Source organism: Ascaphus truei, chromosome 10 (assembly GCF_040206685.1).
Source record: "Ascaphus truei isolate aAscTru1 chromosome 10, aAscTru1.hap1, whole genome shotgun sequence".
Classification (NCBI taxonomy): Eukaryota; Metazoa; Chordata; class Amphibia; order Anura; family Ascaphidae; genus Ascaphus; species Ascaphus truei.
Window position 1 is genome coordinate 62,869,018 of NC_134492.1, and position 14,311 is coordinate 62,883,328.

Here is a 14,311-nt window from a genome sequence, read left to right on the forward strand (position 1 = left end):
GTATCTCTCTGTGCTCTGCAGCCAGTGTCGCTGCCTGCGGCACATTCATTCTACGGACAGTATCTCTCTGGCTCTGCAGCCAGTGTCGCTGCCTGCGGCACATTCACTCTACGGGCAGTATCTCTCTGTGCTCTGCAGCCAGTGTCGCTGCCTGCGGCACATTCATTCTACGGGCAGTATCTCTCTGTGCTCTGCAGCCAGTGTCGCTGCCTGTGGCACATTCACTCTACGGACAGTATCTCTCTGTGCTCTGCAGCCAGTGTCGCTGCCTGCGGCACATTCATTCTACGGGCAGTATCTCTGTGCTCTGCAGCCAGTGTCGCTGCCTGCGGCACATTCATTCTACGGACAGTATCTCTCTGTGCTCTGCAGCCAGTGTCGCTGCCTGCGGCACATTCATTCTACGGGCAGTATCTCTCTGTGCTCTGCAGCCAGTGTCGCTGCCTGCGGCACATTCATTCTACGGGCAGTATCTCTGTGCTCTGCAGCCAGTGTCGCTGCCTGCGGCACATTCATTCTACGGACAGTATCTCTCTGTGCTCTGCAGCCAGTGTCGCTGCCTGCGGCACATTCATTCTACGGACAGTATCTCTCTGTGCTCTGCAGCCAGTGTCGCTGCCTGCGGCACATTCACTCTACGGACAGTATCTCTCTGTGCTCTGCAGCCAGTGTCGCTGCCTGCGGCACATTCATTCTACGGGCAGTATCTCTCTGTGCTCTGCAGCCAGTGTCGCTGCCTGCGGCACATTCACTCTACGGGCAGTATCTCTCTGTGCTCTGCAGCCAGTGTCGCTGCCTGTGGCACATTCATTCTACGGGCAGTATCTCTCTGTGCTCTGCAGCCAGTGTCGCTGCCTGCGGCACATTCATTCTACGGACAGTATCTCTCTGGCTCTGCAGCCAGTGTCGCTGCCTGCGGCACATTCATTCTACGGGCAGTATCTCTCTGTGCTCTGCAGCCAGTGTCGCTGCCTGCGGCACATTCATTCTACGGGCAGTATCTCTCTGTGCTCTGCAGCCAGTGTCGCTGCCTGTGGCACATTCATTCTACGGGCAGTATCTCTGTGCTCTGCAGCCAGTGTCGCTGCCTGCGGCACATTCATTCTACGGGCAGTATCTCTGTGCTCTGCAGCCAGTGTCGCTGCCTGCGGCACATTCATTCTACGGGCAGTATCTCTGTGCTCTGCAGCCAGTGTCGCTGCCTGCGGCACATTCATTCTACGGGCAGTATCTCTCTGTGCTCTGCAGCCAGTGTCGCTGCCTGCGGCACATTCATTCTACGGGCAGTATCTCTGTGCTCTGCAGCCAGTGTCGCTGCCTGCGGCACATTCACTCTACGGGCAGCATCTCTCTGTGCTCTGCAGCCAGTGTCGCTGCCTGCGGCACATTCATTCTACGGACAGTATCTCTCTGTGCTCTGCAGCCAGTGTCGCTGCCTGCGGCACATTCATTCTACGGGCAGTATCTCTCTGTGCTCTGCAGCCAGTGTCGCTGCCTGCGGCACATTCATTCTACGGACAGTATCTCTCTGTGCTCTGCAGCCAGTGTCGCTGCCTGCGGCACATTCACTCTACGGACAGTATCTCTCTGTGCTCTGCAGCCAGTGTCGCTGCCTGCGGCACATTCATTCTACGGACAGTATCTCTCTGTGCTCTGCAGCCAGTGTCGCTGCCTGCGGCACATTCACTCTACGGGCAGTATCTCTCTATGCTCTGCAGCCAGTGTCGCTGCCTGCGGCACATTCATTCTACGGGCAGTATCTCTCTGTGCTCTGCAGCCAGTGTCGCTGCCTGCGGCACATTCACTCTACGGACAGTATCTCTCTGTGCTCTGCAGCCAGTGTCGCTGCCTGCGGCACATTCATTCTACGGACAGTATCTCTCTGTGCTCTGCAGCCAGTGTCGCTGCCTGCGGCACATTCACTCTACGGGCAGTATCTCTCTGTGCTCTGCAGCCAGTGTCGCTGCCTGTGGCACATTCATTCTACGGGCAGTATCTCTGTGCTCTGCAGCCAGTGTCGCTGCCTGCGGCACATTCATTCTACGGGCAGTATCTCTCTGTGCTCTGCAGCCAGTGTCGCTGCCTGCGGCACATTCATTCTACGGGCAGTATCTCTCTGTGCTCTGCAGCCAGTGTCGCTGCCTGCGGCACATTCATTCTACGGACAGTATCTCTCTGTGCTCTGCAGCCAGTGTCGCTGCCTGCGGCACATTCATTCTACGGGCAGTATCTCTCTGTGCTCTGCAGCCAGTGTCGCTGCCTGCGGCACATTCACTCTACGGGCAGTATCTCTGTGCTCTGCAGCTAGTGTCGCTGCCTGCGGCACATTCATTCTACGGACAGTATCTCTCTGTGCTCTGCAGCCAGTGTCGCTGCCTGCGGCACATTCATTCTACGGGCAGTATCTCTCTGTGCTCTGCAGCCAGTGTCGCTGCCTGCGGCACATTCATTCTACGGGCAGTATCTCTCTGTGCTCTGCAGCCAGTGTCGCTGCCTGCGGCACATTCACTCTACGGACAGTATCTCTCTGTGCTCTGCAGCCAGTGTCGCTGCCTGCGGCACATTCACTCTACGGGCAGTATCTCTCTGTGCTCTGCAGCCAGTGTCGCTGCCTGCGGCACATTCATTCTACGGGCAGTATCTCTGTGCTCTGCAGCCAGTGTCGCTGCCTGCGGCACATTCATTCTACGGGCAGTATCTCTCTGTGCTCTGCAGCCAGTGTCGCTGCCTGCGGCACATTCACTCTACGGGCAGTATCTCTCTGTGCTCTGCAGCCAGTGTCGCTGCCTGTGGCACATTCACTCTACGGGCAGTATCTCTCTGTGCTCTGCAGCCAGTGTCGCTGCCTGCGGCACATTCACTCTACGGACAGTATCTCTCTGTGCTCTGCAGCCAGTGTCGCTGCCTGCGGCACATTCATTCTACGGACAGTATCTCTCTGTGCTCTGCAGCCAGTGTCGCTGCCTGTGGCACATTCATTCTACGGGCAGTATCTCTCTGTGCTCTGCAGCCAGTGTCGCTGCCTGCGGCACATTCATTCTACGGGCAGTATCTCTCTGTGCTCTGCAGCCAGTGTCGCTGCCTGCGGCACATTCACTCTACGGACAGTATCTCTCTGTGCTCTGCAGCCAGTGTCCCTGCCTGCGGCACATTCACTCTACGGACAGTATCTCTCTGTGCTCTGCAGCCAGTGTCGCTGCCTGCGGCACATTCATTCTACGGACAGTATCTCTATGCTCTGCAGCCAGTGTCGCTGCCTGCGGCACATTCATTCTACGGACAGTATCTCTCTGTGCTCTGCAGCCAGTGTCGCTGCCTGCGGCACATTCATTCTACGGACAGTATCTCTCTGTGCTCTGCAGCCAGTGTCGCTGCCTGCGGCACATTCATTCTACGGGCAGTATCTCTGTGCTCTGCAGCCAGTGTCGCTGCCTGCGGCACATTCACTCTACGGACAGTATCTCTGTGCTCTGCAGCCAGTGTCGCTGCCTGCGGCACATTCATTCTACGGGCAGTATCTCTCTGTGCTCTGCAGCCAGTGTCGCTGCCTGCGGCACATTCATTCTACGGGCAGTATCTCTGTGCTCTGCAGCCAGTGTCGCTGCCTGCGGCACATTCACTCTACGGACAGTATCTCTCTGTGCTCTGCAGCCAGTGTCGCTGCCTGCGGCACATTCATTCTACGGGCAGTATCTCTCTGTGCTCTGCAGCCAGTGTCGCTGCCTGCGGCACATTCACTCTACGGGCAGTATCTCTCTGTGCTCTGCAGCCAGTGTCGCTGCCTGCGGCACATTCACTCTACGGGCAGTATCTCTCTGTGCTCTGCAGCCAGTGTCGCTGCCTGCGGCACATTCATTCTACGGGCAGTATTATCTCTCTGTGCTCTGCAGCCAGTGTCGCTGCCTGCAGCACATTCATTCTACGGACAGTATCTCTCTGTGCTCTGCAGCCAGTGTCGCTGCCTGCGGCACATTCATTCTACGGACAGTATCTCTCTGTGCTCTGCAGCCAGTGTCGCTGCCTGCGGCACATTCATTCTACGGGCAGTATCTCTGTGCTCTGCAGCCAGTGTCGCTGCCTGCGGCACATTCATTCTACGGGCAGTATCTCTCTGTGCTCTGCAGCCAGTGTCGCTGCCTGCGGCACATTCATTCTACGGGCAGTATATCTCTGTGCTCTGCAGCCAGTGTCGCTGCCTGCGGCACATTCACTCTACGGACAGTATCTCTCTGTGCTCTGCAGCCAGTGTCCCTGCCTGCGGCACATTCATTCTACGGACAGTATCTCTCTGTGCTCTGCAGCCAGTGTCGCTGCCTGCGGCACATTCATTCTACGGACAGTATCTCTCTGTGCTCTGCAGCCAGTGTCGCTGCCTGCAGCACATTCATTCTACGGACAGTATCTCTCTGTGCTCTGCAGCCAGTGTCGCTGCCTGCGGCACATTCATTCTACGGGCAGTATCTCTGTGCTCTGCAGCCAGTGTCGCTGCCTGCGGCACATTCATTCTACGGACAGTATCTCTGTGCTCTGCAGCCAGTGTCGCTGCCTGCGGCACATTCACTCTACGGGCAGTATCTCTCTATGCTCTGCAGCCAGTGTCGCTGCCTGCGGCACATTCATTCTACGGACAGTATCTCTCTGTGCTCTGCAGCCAGTGTCGCTGCCTGCGGCACATTCATTCTACGGGCAGTATCTCTCTGTGCTCTGCAGCCAGTGTCGCTGCCTGCGGCACATTCATTCTACGGGCAGTATCTCTCTGTGCTCTGCAGCCAGTGTCGCTGCCTGCGGCACATTCATTCTACGGGCAGTATCTCTCTGTGCTCTGCAGCCAGTGTCGCTGCCTGCGGCACATTCATTCTACAGACAGTATCTCTCTGTGCTCTGCAGCCAGTGTCGCTGCCTGCGGCACATTCACTCTACGGACAGTATCTCTCTGTGCTCTGCAGCCAGTGTCGCTGCCTGCGGCACATTCATTCTACGGGCAGTATCTCCCTGTGCTCTGCAGCCAGTGTCGCTGCCTGCGGCACATTCACTCTACGGACAGTATCTCTGTGCTCTGCAGCCAGTGTCGCTGCCTGCGGCACATTCATTCTACGGGCAGTATCTCTCTATGCTCTGCAGCCAGTGTCGCTGCCTGCGGCACATTCATTCTACGGGCAGTATCTCTCTGTGCTCTGCAGCCAGTGTCGCTGCCTGCGGCACATTCACTCTACGGACAGTATCTCTCTGTGCTCTGCAGCCAGTGTCGCTGCCTGCGGCACATTCATTCTACGGGCAGTATCTCTGTGCTCTGCAGCCAGTGTCGCTGCCTGCGGCACATTCATTCTACGGACAGTATCTCTCTGTGCTCTGCAGCCAGTGTCGCTGCCTGCGGCACATTCATTCTACGGACAGTATCTCTCTGTGCTCTGCAGCCAGTGTCGCTGCCTGCGGCACATTCATTCTACGGGCAGTATCTCTCTGTGCTCTGCAGCCAGTGTCGCTGCCTGCGGCACATTCACTCTACGGACAGTATCTCTCTGTGCTCTGCAGCCAGTGTCGCTGCCTGCGGCACATTCATTCTACGGGCAGTATCTCTGTGCTCTGCAGCCAGTGTCGCTGCCTGCGGCACATTCATTCTACGGGCAGTATCTCTCTGTGCTCTGCAGCCAGTGTCGCTGCCTGCGGCACATTCACTCTACGGACAGTATCTCTCTGTGCTCTGCAGCCAGTGTCGCTGCCTGCGGCACATTCACTCTACGGGCAGTATCTCTGTGCTCTGCAGCCAGTGTCGCTGCCTGCGGCACATTCATTCTACAGGACAGTATCTCTCTGTGCTCTGCAGCCAGTGTCGCTGCCTGCGGCACATTCACTCTACGGGCAGTATCTCTGTGCTCTGCAGCCAGTGTCGCTGCCTGCGGCACATTCATTCTACGGCAGTATCTCTCTGTGCTCTGCAGCCAGTGTCGCTGCCTGCGGCACATTCATTCTACGGGCAGTATCTCTCTGTGCTCTGCAGCCAGTGTCGCTGCCTGTGGCACATTCATTCTACGGGCAGTATCTCTCTGTGCTCTGCAGCCAGTGTCGCTGCCTGCGGCACATTCATTCTACGGGCAGTATCTCTCTGTGCTCTGCAGCCAGTGTCGCTGCCTGCGGCACATTCACTCTACGGGCAGTATCTCTCTGTGCTCTGCAGCCAGTGTCGCTGCCTGCGGCACATTCATTCTACGGGCAGTATCTCTCTGTGCTCTGCAGCCAGTGTCCGCTGCCTGCGGCACATTCATTCTACGGGCAGTATCTCTCTGTGCTCTGCAGCCAGTGTCGCTGCTGTGGCACATTCATTCTACGGGCAGTATCTCTCTGTGCTCTGCAGCCAGTGTCGCTGCCTTCGGCACATTCACTCTACGGGCAGTATCTCTCTGTGCTCTGCAGCCAGTGTCGCTGCCTGCGGCACATTCATTCTACGGGCAGTATCTCTGTGCTCTGCAGCCAGTGTCGCTGCCTGCGGGCACATTCATTCTACGGGCAGTATCTCTCTGTGCTCTGCAGCCAGTGTCGCTGCCTGCGGCACATTCATTCTACGGGCAGTATCTCTCTGTGCTCTGCAGCCAGTGTCGCTGCCTGTGGCACATTCACTCTACGGGCAGTATCTCTCTGTGCTCTGCAGCCAGTGTCGCTGCCTGCGGCACATTCATTCTACGGACAGTATCTCTCTGTGCTCTGCAGCCAGTGTCGCTGCCTGCGGCACATTCATTCTACGGGCAGTATCTCTCTGTGCTCTGCAGCCAGTGTCGCTGCCTGCGGCACATTCATTCTACGGGCAGTATCTCTCTGTGCTCTGCAGCCAGTGTCGCTGCGTGCGGCACATTCACTCTACGGACAGTATCTCTCTGTGCTCTGCAGCCAGTGTCGCTGCCTGCGGCACATTCATTCTACGGGCAGTATCTCTGTGCTCTGCAGCCAGTGTCGCTGCCTGCGGCACATTCATTCTACGGGCAGTATCTCTCTGTGCTCTGCAGCCAGTGTCGCTGCCTGCGGCACATTCATTCTACGGACAGTATCTCTCTGTGCTCTGCAGCCAGTGTCGCTGCCTGCGGCACATTCACTCTACGGACAGTATCTCTCTGTGCTCTGCAGCCAGTGTCGCTGCCTGCGGCACATTCATTCTACGGGCAGTATCTCTGTGCTCTGCAGCCAGTGTCGCTGCCTGCGGCACATTCACTCTACGGACAGTATCTCTCTGTGCTCTGCAGCCAGTGTCGCTGCCTGCGGCACATTCATTCTACGGACAGTATCTCTCTGTGCTCTGCAGCCAGTGTCGCTGCCTGCGGCACATTCACTCTACGGACAGTATCTCTCTGTGCTCTGCAGCCAGTGTCCCTGCCTGCGGCACATTCATTCTACGGGCAGTATCTCTGTGCTCTGCAGCCAGTGTCGCTGCCTGCGGCACATTCATTCTACGGGCAGTATCTCTGTGCTCTGCAGCCAGTGTCGCTGCCTGCGGCACATTCATTCTACGGGCAGTATCTCTCTGTGCTCTGCAGCCAGTGTCGCTGCCTGCGGCACATTCACTCTACGGACAGTATCTCTCTGTGCTCTGCAGCCAGTGTCGCTGCCTGCGGCACATTCATTCTACGGGCAGTATCTCTCTGTGCTCTGCAGCCAGTGTCGCTGCCTGCGGCACATTCATTCTACGGGCAGTATCTCTCTGTGCTCTGCAGCCAGTGTCGCTGCCTGCGGCACATTCATTCTACGGGCAGTATCTCTCTGTGCTCTGCAGCCAGTGTCGCTGCCTGCGGCACATTCATTCTACGGGCAGTATCTCTGTGCTCTGCAGCCAGTGTCGCTGCCTGCGGCACATTCACTCTACGGACAGTATCTCTGTGCTCTGCAGCCAGTGTCGCTGCCTGCGGCACATTCATTCTACGGGCAGTATCTCTCTGTGCTCTGCAGCCAGTGTCGCTGCCTGCGGCACATTCATTCTACGGGCAGTATCTCTCTGTGCTCTGCAGCCAGTGTCGCTGCCTGCGGCACATTCATTCTACGGGCAGTATCTCTCTGTGCTCTGCAGCCAGTGTCGCTGCCTGCGGCACATTCACTCTACGGGCAGTATCTCTCTGTGCTCTGCAGCCAGTGTCGCTGCCTGCGGCACATTCATTCTACGGACAGTATCTCTCTGTGCTCTGCAGCCAGTGTCGCTGCCTGCGGCACATTCACTCTACGGGCAGTATCTCTGTGCTCTGCAGCCAGTGTCGCTGCCTGCGGCACATTCATTCTACAGACAGTATCTCTCTGTGCTCTGCAGCCAGTGTCGCTGCCTGCGGCACATTCACTCTACGGGCAGTATCTCTGTGCTCTGCAGCCAGTGTCGCTGCCTGCGGCACATTCACTCTACGGGCAGTATCTCTCTGTGCTCTGCAGCCAGTGTCGCTGCCTGCGGCACATTCACTCTACGGGCAGTATCTCTCTGTGCTCTGCAGCCAGTGTCGCTGCCTGCGGCACATTCACTCTACGGGCAGTATCTCTCTGTGCTCTGCAGCCAGTGTCGCTGCCTGCGGCACATTCATTCTACGGACAGTATCTCTCTGTGCTCTGCAGCCAGTGTCGCTGCCTGCGGCACATTCATTCTACGGGCAGTATCTCTCTATGCTCTGCAGCCAGTGTCGCTGCCTGCGGCACATTCATTCTACGGGCAGTATCTCTGTGCTCTGCAGCCAGTGTCGCTGCCTGCGGCACATTCATTCTACGGACAGTATCTCTCTGTGCTCTGCAGCCAGTGTCGCTGCCTGCGGCACATTCACTCTACGGACAGTATCTCTCTGTGCTCTGCAGCCAGTGTCGCTGCCTGCGGCACATTCATTCTACGGACAGTATCTCTCTGTGCTCTGCAGCCAGTGTCGCTGCCTGCGGCACATTCATTCTACGGGCAGTATCTCTCTATGCTCTGCAGCCAGTGTCGCTGCCTGCGGCACATTCATTCTACGGGCAGTATCTCTGTGCTCTGCAGCCAGTGTCGCTGCCTGCGGCACATTCATTCTACGGGCAGTATCTCTCTGTGCTCTGCAGCCAGTGTCGCTGCCTGCGGCACATTCATTCTACGGACAGTATCTCTCTGTGCTCTGCAGCCAGTGTCGCTGCCTGCGGCACATTCACTCTACGGGCAGTATCTCTGTGCTCTGCAGCCAGTGTCGCTGCCTGCGGCACATTCATTCTACAGACAGTATCTCTCTGTGCTCTGCAGCCAGTGTCGCTGCCTGCGGCACATTCACTCTACGGGCAGTATCTCTGTGCTCTGCAGCCAGTGTCGCTGCCTGCGGCACATTCACTCTACGGGCAGTATCTCTCTGTGCTCTGCAGCCAGTGTCGCTGCCTGCGGCACATTCACTCTACGGGCAGTATCTCTCTGTGCTCTGCAGCCAGTGTCGCTGCCTGCGGCACATTCACTCTACGGGCAGTATCTCTCTGTGCTCTGCAGCCAGTGTCGCTGCCTGCGGCACATTCATTCTACGGACAGTATCTCTCTGTGCTCTGCAGCCAGTGTCGCTGCCTGCGGCACATTCATTCTACGGGCAGTATCTCTCTATGCTCTGCAGCCAGTGTCGCTGCCTGCGGCACATTCATTCTACGGGCAGTATCTCTGTGCTCTGCAGCCAGTGTCGCTGCCTGCGGCACATTCATTCTACGGACAGTATCTCTCTGTGCTCTGCAGCCAGTGTCGCTGCCTGCGGCACATTCACTCTACGGACAGTATCTCTCTGTGCTCTGCAGCCAGTGTCGCTGCCTGCGGCACATTCATTCTACGGACAGTATCTCTCTGTGCTCTGCAGCCAGTGTCGCTGCCTGCGGCACATTCATTCTACGGGCAGTATCTCTCTATGCTCTGCAGCCAGTGTCGCTGCCTGCGGCACATTCATTCTACGGGCAGTATCTCTGTGCTCTGCAGCCAGTGTCGCTGCCTGCGGCACATTCATTCTACGGGCAGTATCTCTCTGTGCTCTGCAGCCAGTGTCGCTGCCTGCGGCACATTCACTCTACGGACAGTATCTCTCTGTGCTCTGCAGCCAGTGTCGCTGCCTGCGGCACATTCACTCTACGGACAGTATCTCTCTGTGCTCTGCAGCCAGTGTCGCTGCCTGCGGCACATTCACTCTACGGACAGTATCTCTCTGTGCTCTGCAGCCAGTGTCGCTGCCTGCGGCACATTCATTCTACGGGCAGTATCTCTCTGTGCTCTGCAGCCAGTGTCGCTGCCTGCGGCACATTCACTCTACGGACAGTATCTCTCTGTGCTCTGCAGCCAGTGTCGCTGCCTGCGGCACATTCACTCTACGGGCAGTATCTCTCTGTGCTCTGCAGCCAGTGTCGCTGCCTGCGGCACATTCATTCTACGGGCAGTATCTCTCTGTGCTCTGCAGCCAGTGTCGCTGCCTGCGGCACATTCATTCTACGGACAGTATCTCTCTGGCTCTGCAGCCAGTGTCGCTGCCTGCGGCACATTCATTCTACGGGCAGTATCTCTCTGTGCTCTGCAGCCAGTGTCGCTGCCTGCGGCACATTCATTCTACGGACAGTATCTCTCTGTGCTCTGCAGCCAGTGTCGCTGCCTGCGGCACATTCACTCTACGGACAGTATCTCTCTGTGCTCTGCAGCCAGTGTCGCTGCCTGCGGCACATTCATTCTACGGGCAGTATCTCTCTGTGCTCTGCAGCCAGTGTCGCTGCCTGCGGCACATTCATTCTACGGGCAGTATCTCTCTGTGCTCTGCAGCCAGTGTCGCTGCCTGCGGCACATTCATTCTACGGGCAGTATCTCCCTGTGCTCTGCAGCCAGTGTCGCTGCCTGCGGCACATTCACTCTACCCATTGTACTTTATTATGTATTAATGCACTGGTTTCTAATTTAACCAATTACGCTCTGAGTCTGCCTGGGGTTTCTCTAGCAACTACAGCATTCACCTTAAATGCTCTTACATCAACTATTTACCACTCTGCAATGACGCTAATACTGCTATACAACGATAAAGGTGTTAGTGCATGCAAATTGGGAACTTTCTGGCTTACTGCTTCCATCTGGATGCAGTTGATTTCAGAGTTCTGTCTGTATACAGTAGGGCCCCACTCATACGGCGGGTTCCGTTCCAGGCCGCCGCAAACCGGAAATTGCTGAAAAGTGGAACATAGCATTTATATCCACCGGCGATTTCCCGTCTCTCCTACCCCTTCTGCGCATGCGCGGACTCGGCCGTCCCCTTTCTGCGCATGTGCGGACTCAGCGGCCCCCCTTCTCGGAACCGCTGTATTGGCGGATCGCCGAGAAGCAAACGCTTTGAAGCCCTACTGTACACATTCCTCTAGTGCACCATCCATACCCTCTTCCCTCTAGCAGTGCTGGTATCCACCTTGGGTTTGTGTCTCCCCGCTGCAGAATGAAGCCTCCCCAATGATCTCCCAGGTGCTGCGGTTACAGCCTCTCTTCTCCACGTCGCTCCCACACATTGTCTCATCCCATCCTCCCATCTTCCTTTGGGTGTCTCTGTCTTTTAATCTCTCTTGGAATCCAGTTGAGTTCCACCTTTGTCCAAAGATGGCCTTTTCTTCTTGCGCTATCTCCAGCCAACCGCCATTTTAATTTCTTCCCCGTGTGATGATGTCACAGGCGTTTGTTTGATTCCGAACCCATTTATTCTTCTTCCTGTGTCTTCGAGTAATTCCAGCATGCATCTCGCCATACATCGTCTTCGGGTAATTCTCAGCATGCATCTTTCACTACTTCTCCCCGTTGTCTGAAGCTTCCGAATTATCTTCGCTTTTAGGGTCCAGACAAATCTCAGGAGGGGAATGTATACATGTATTATATAGTAGCAGAGAGACAAACCTCACCTCCTGTTTCAAAGACTCCACTCTCCTTCGACTTTCATCTCTCTGTGCCAGACAGGCTGTATACACGGCGTCAGTTACAGACTCCTTTATTTCAGCTTCCTCCACGGTGTCCTGAGAAAATGGAAAATGATTCACATATCCAGGTTATTACAGCCCCGTCACTATCTGTGCGCCCCCACCTCCTATACATAACCCCTAAAGTAAGGGGGTTCAACTTCGGCACCAAAATTAAGATTGTAAGCTCTTCAGGTTAGTATACAAGAAAGTCAATATGAACAAAGTTGATGGGCCAACTCGTTCCGCTGGTCCTGCGGTACATGCTCGCCGTGCGTCACTCCTGGAGTGATCACACGATGGTGCCTGGATACCGGAAATGGAGGAGGCTCCACCTCCGTTGCTACCGGGTTGGCCGCTACATTAGTCCGATCACCCCATAGGACGTGAGCAGGTACCTGTGACGTACCTGATACATCATAAGGGCGCTGTGACAGGGCAGAACCCCTCTCTAAATGGGCTTCAATGTAAAGCCTGTATTTTTCTGAGGAATCCAACAGGGAGCTGGTTAATTGCAGCTAGAGACAATTAACCAGTCTCCACCTGACTCAGACAGGTAGAAAAGCCTCCTGCTTGAACTGCAGGGGATCTCTTGAGCATAGAGGGACTGTGTTGTCAGCAAGAGACTCACAGAAACATGGTCTTGAGCACAGAAGGACTGTGCTGCCGGAAAGACACCAGGAACCAGACCCTCAGCATCCAGGGCACAGCGGTCCATGAAACTCGGCAGAGGGTGGCCCCTCAACGGACACAACCCAGAAACTGACAAAAAAGGCCCCCTGCTTACAGGTACCTGTGAACTTTGGGGCCAGAGGTTGGAAAGAGACTTATCCTCCCAGCCCTGCAAATAGGGACTGGGAAAGTGAGTTAGCCCTTACACAGGGATAGGATGTTTATTTGTGTGCTTGTTTAAACTGTATTGCTTAAAACTAAGGGCTGAATTAAAGCCATGGTTTATTTTCCCTGAATATTTCTCTCGGGTTGTGCCTCTACACATGCTTCTTACAGGCACTTTAAAGGTTAAAGTTGCAGTCCGTGCTGACCACAGTTTAAGGGATGTGCTCTCACCTTTTCCAAAGCTGCTTTTATTTTTTAATCCAATGCTCCGTTCAGGAGATATAAATTTGTACAATATTAAGTGCCGGGAGATATAAATGGAAAACTCCCAGAGTTCAGTGCTGGCGAGAGAAGAGTGGGAGAGGCAGGAAAAGGAAGGGAGAGAGGAAAGAGGTACACAGGAGGAAGGAAGGAAGGAAGAGAGGAAAGAAGAGAGGAAAGAGGAGGAAGGAAGAGAGGAAAGGAAGGAAGGAAGGGGAAAAAAACCACGATGTTCTGGATGTTGGTAAATATATTGGTTCTGACCCGCTATATTTCCCCGCGGCCCTGTACAGATATAAGAATTCGGCAGATTCCATTACAATACCTGATGCCGTTTCCTCATGGTCCCTGAGGCCGCGTCGTAATTCAGCATGTCTGTGGGATCGATCCAGTCGTCCTCCTGGTAGCTCCCGTGAGCCGTGATGAGACTCCCGGCAAAGAGCAGAACCAGCAGCATCCTACAGACCTGAAACAGCACAAAACCTGTGTGATCGGAGGCACAAAAACCATTAAACATGCTGTCCCGTCCAATATTACCGGTGGTGAAAGGGAGCACCACGCGAGGTCTTTTACTGCAGATTAACCAACCGTATTTTTTTTTTATTTTTTCAAGCTTTTTTTATTTATTTTTTATTTTTATAGGCCCAAAGCCTGGAGTAAAGTGCCCACAGAGCAGCACGCGCTGCTATTCTCACTCACTCCTGAGGTTTCCTGTATACACTTCTGATCTTACCTGAAAAAAATGTCTTCTGTTCATGTTTTTTAGAGGAGGTTCTTTGAGGTGCCGTAATGTCACTAATAGGGGAATTTGCATCATATTCATTAGGGTTAGGGCTTATTTTTTAGGAATAATATAAGTGTTGACTAAATCAGAGCAGGGAAAAAAACTAGTGATATACATGCATACATACATAGCTATCCAGGTAAAGGTTTACAATGCATGTGACACAATGGGAATAAGCCATTCAGAGATAAAACAATAGGAAAAGGAGTCCCTGCTCCGCAGAACTTACAATCTAAGGCTGCGTCCATAGAACGTGGGAGCAGCGCTGAGCCGCGCGGACGCTGATGCTCACCTGATCAAGCATGAGCGATTTCATGCCCATGCAGGCGAGCAGTGTCCGCGATCGGGAGGCAGAGGGAGGCGGGGCAGTGACGTCGCTGGGCCAATCGCCCGTGACGCACCGAAGTCAACGTCACGGCGCCGTGACGTTGACACTGCTCCACGCTGATTGGATGTTTTCAGCCGACAGCGCGCTGAAAAACAGCTTGGCTGTCGGCTGAAAATCCAACTCGTCAG

General features: G+C 55.1%; 1 protein-coding gene across 4 annotated transcripts in view; it reads right to left on the minus strand.

The window, feature by feature from the left end:
* CLCC1 (chloride channel CLIC like 1) overlaps positions 1-14,030 on the minus strand; it is a 67,181-nt gene extending 53,151 nt beyond the window's left edge. For 3 of the 4 annotated variants that reach the window (XM_075617084.1, XM_075617082.1, XM_075617083.1), the window contains exons 1-3: positions 13,745-14,030; positions 13,337-13,477; positions 11,860-11,970 (exon numbers count right to left, since the gene is read on the minus strand). In XM_075617084.1, the coding sequence (XP_075473199.1) occupies positions 11,860-11,970; positions 13,337-13,477; positions 13,745-13,834 (342 nt within the window). In that variant the 5' untranslated portion in view covers positions 13,835-14,030. The remainder of the gene's footprint in view (positions 1-11,859; positions 11,971-13,336; positions 13,478-13,744) is intronic. The other variant, XM_075617085.1, reaches the window with a different exon arrangement.
* Positions 14,031-14,311: the final 281 nt, after the last annotated feature.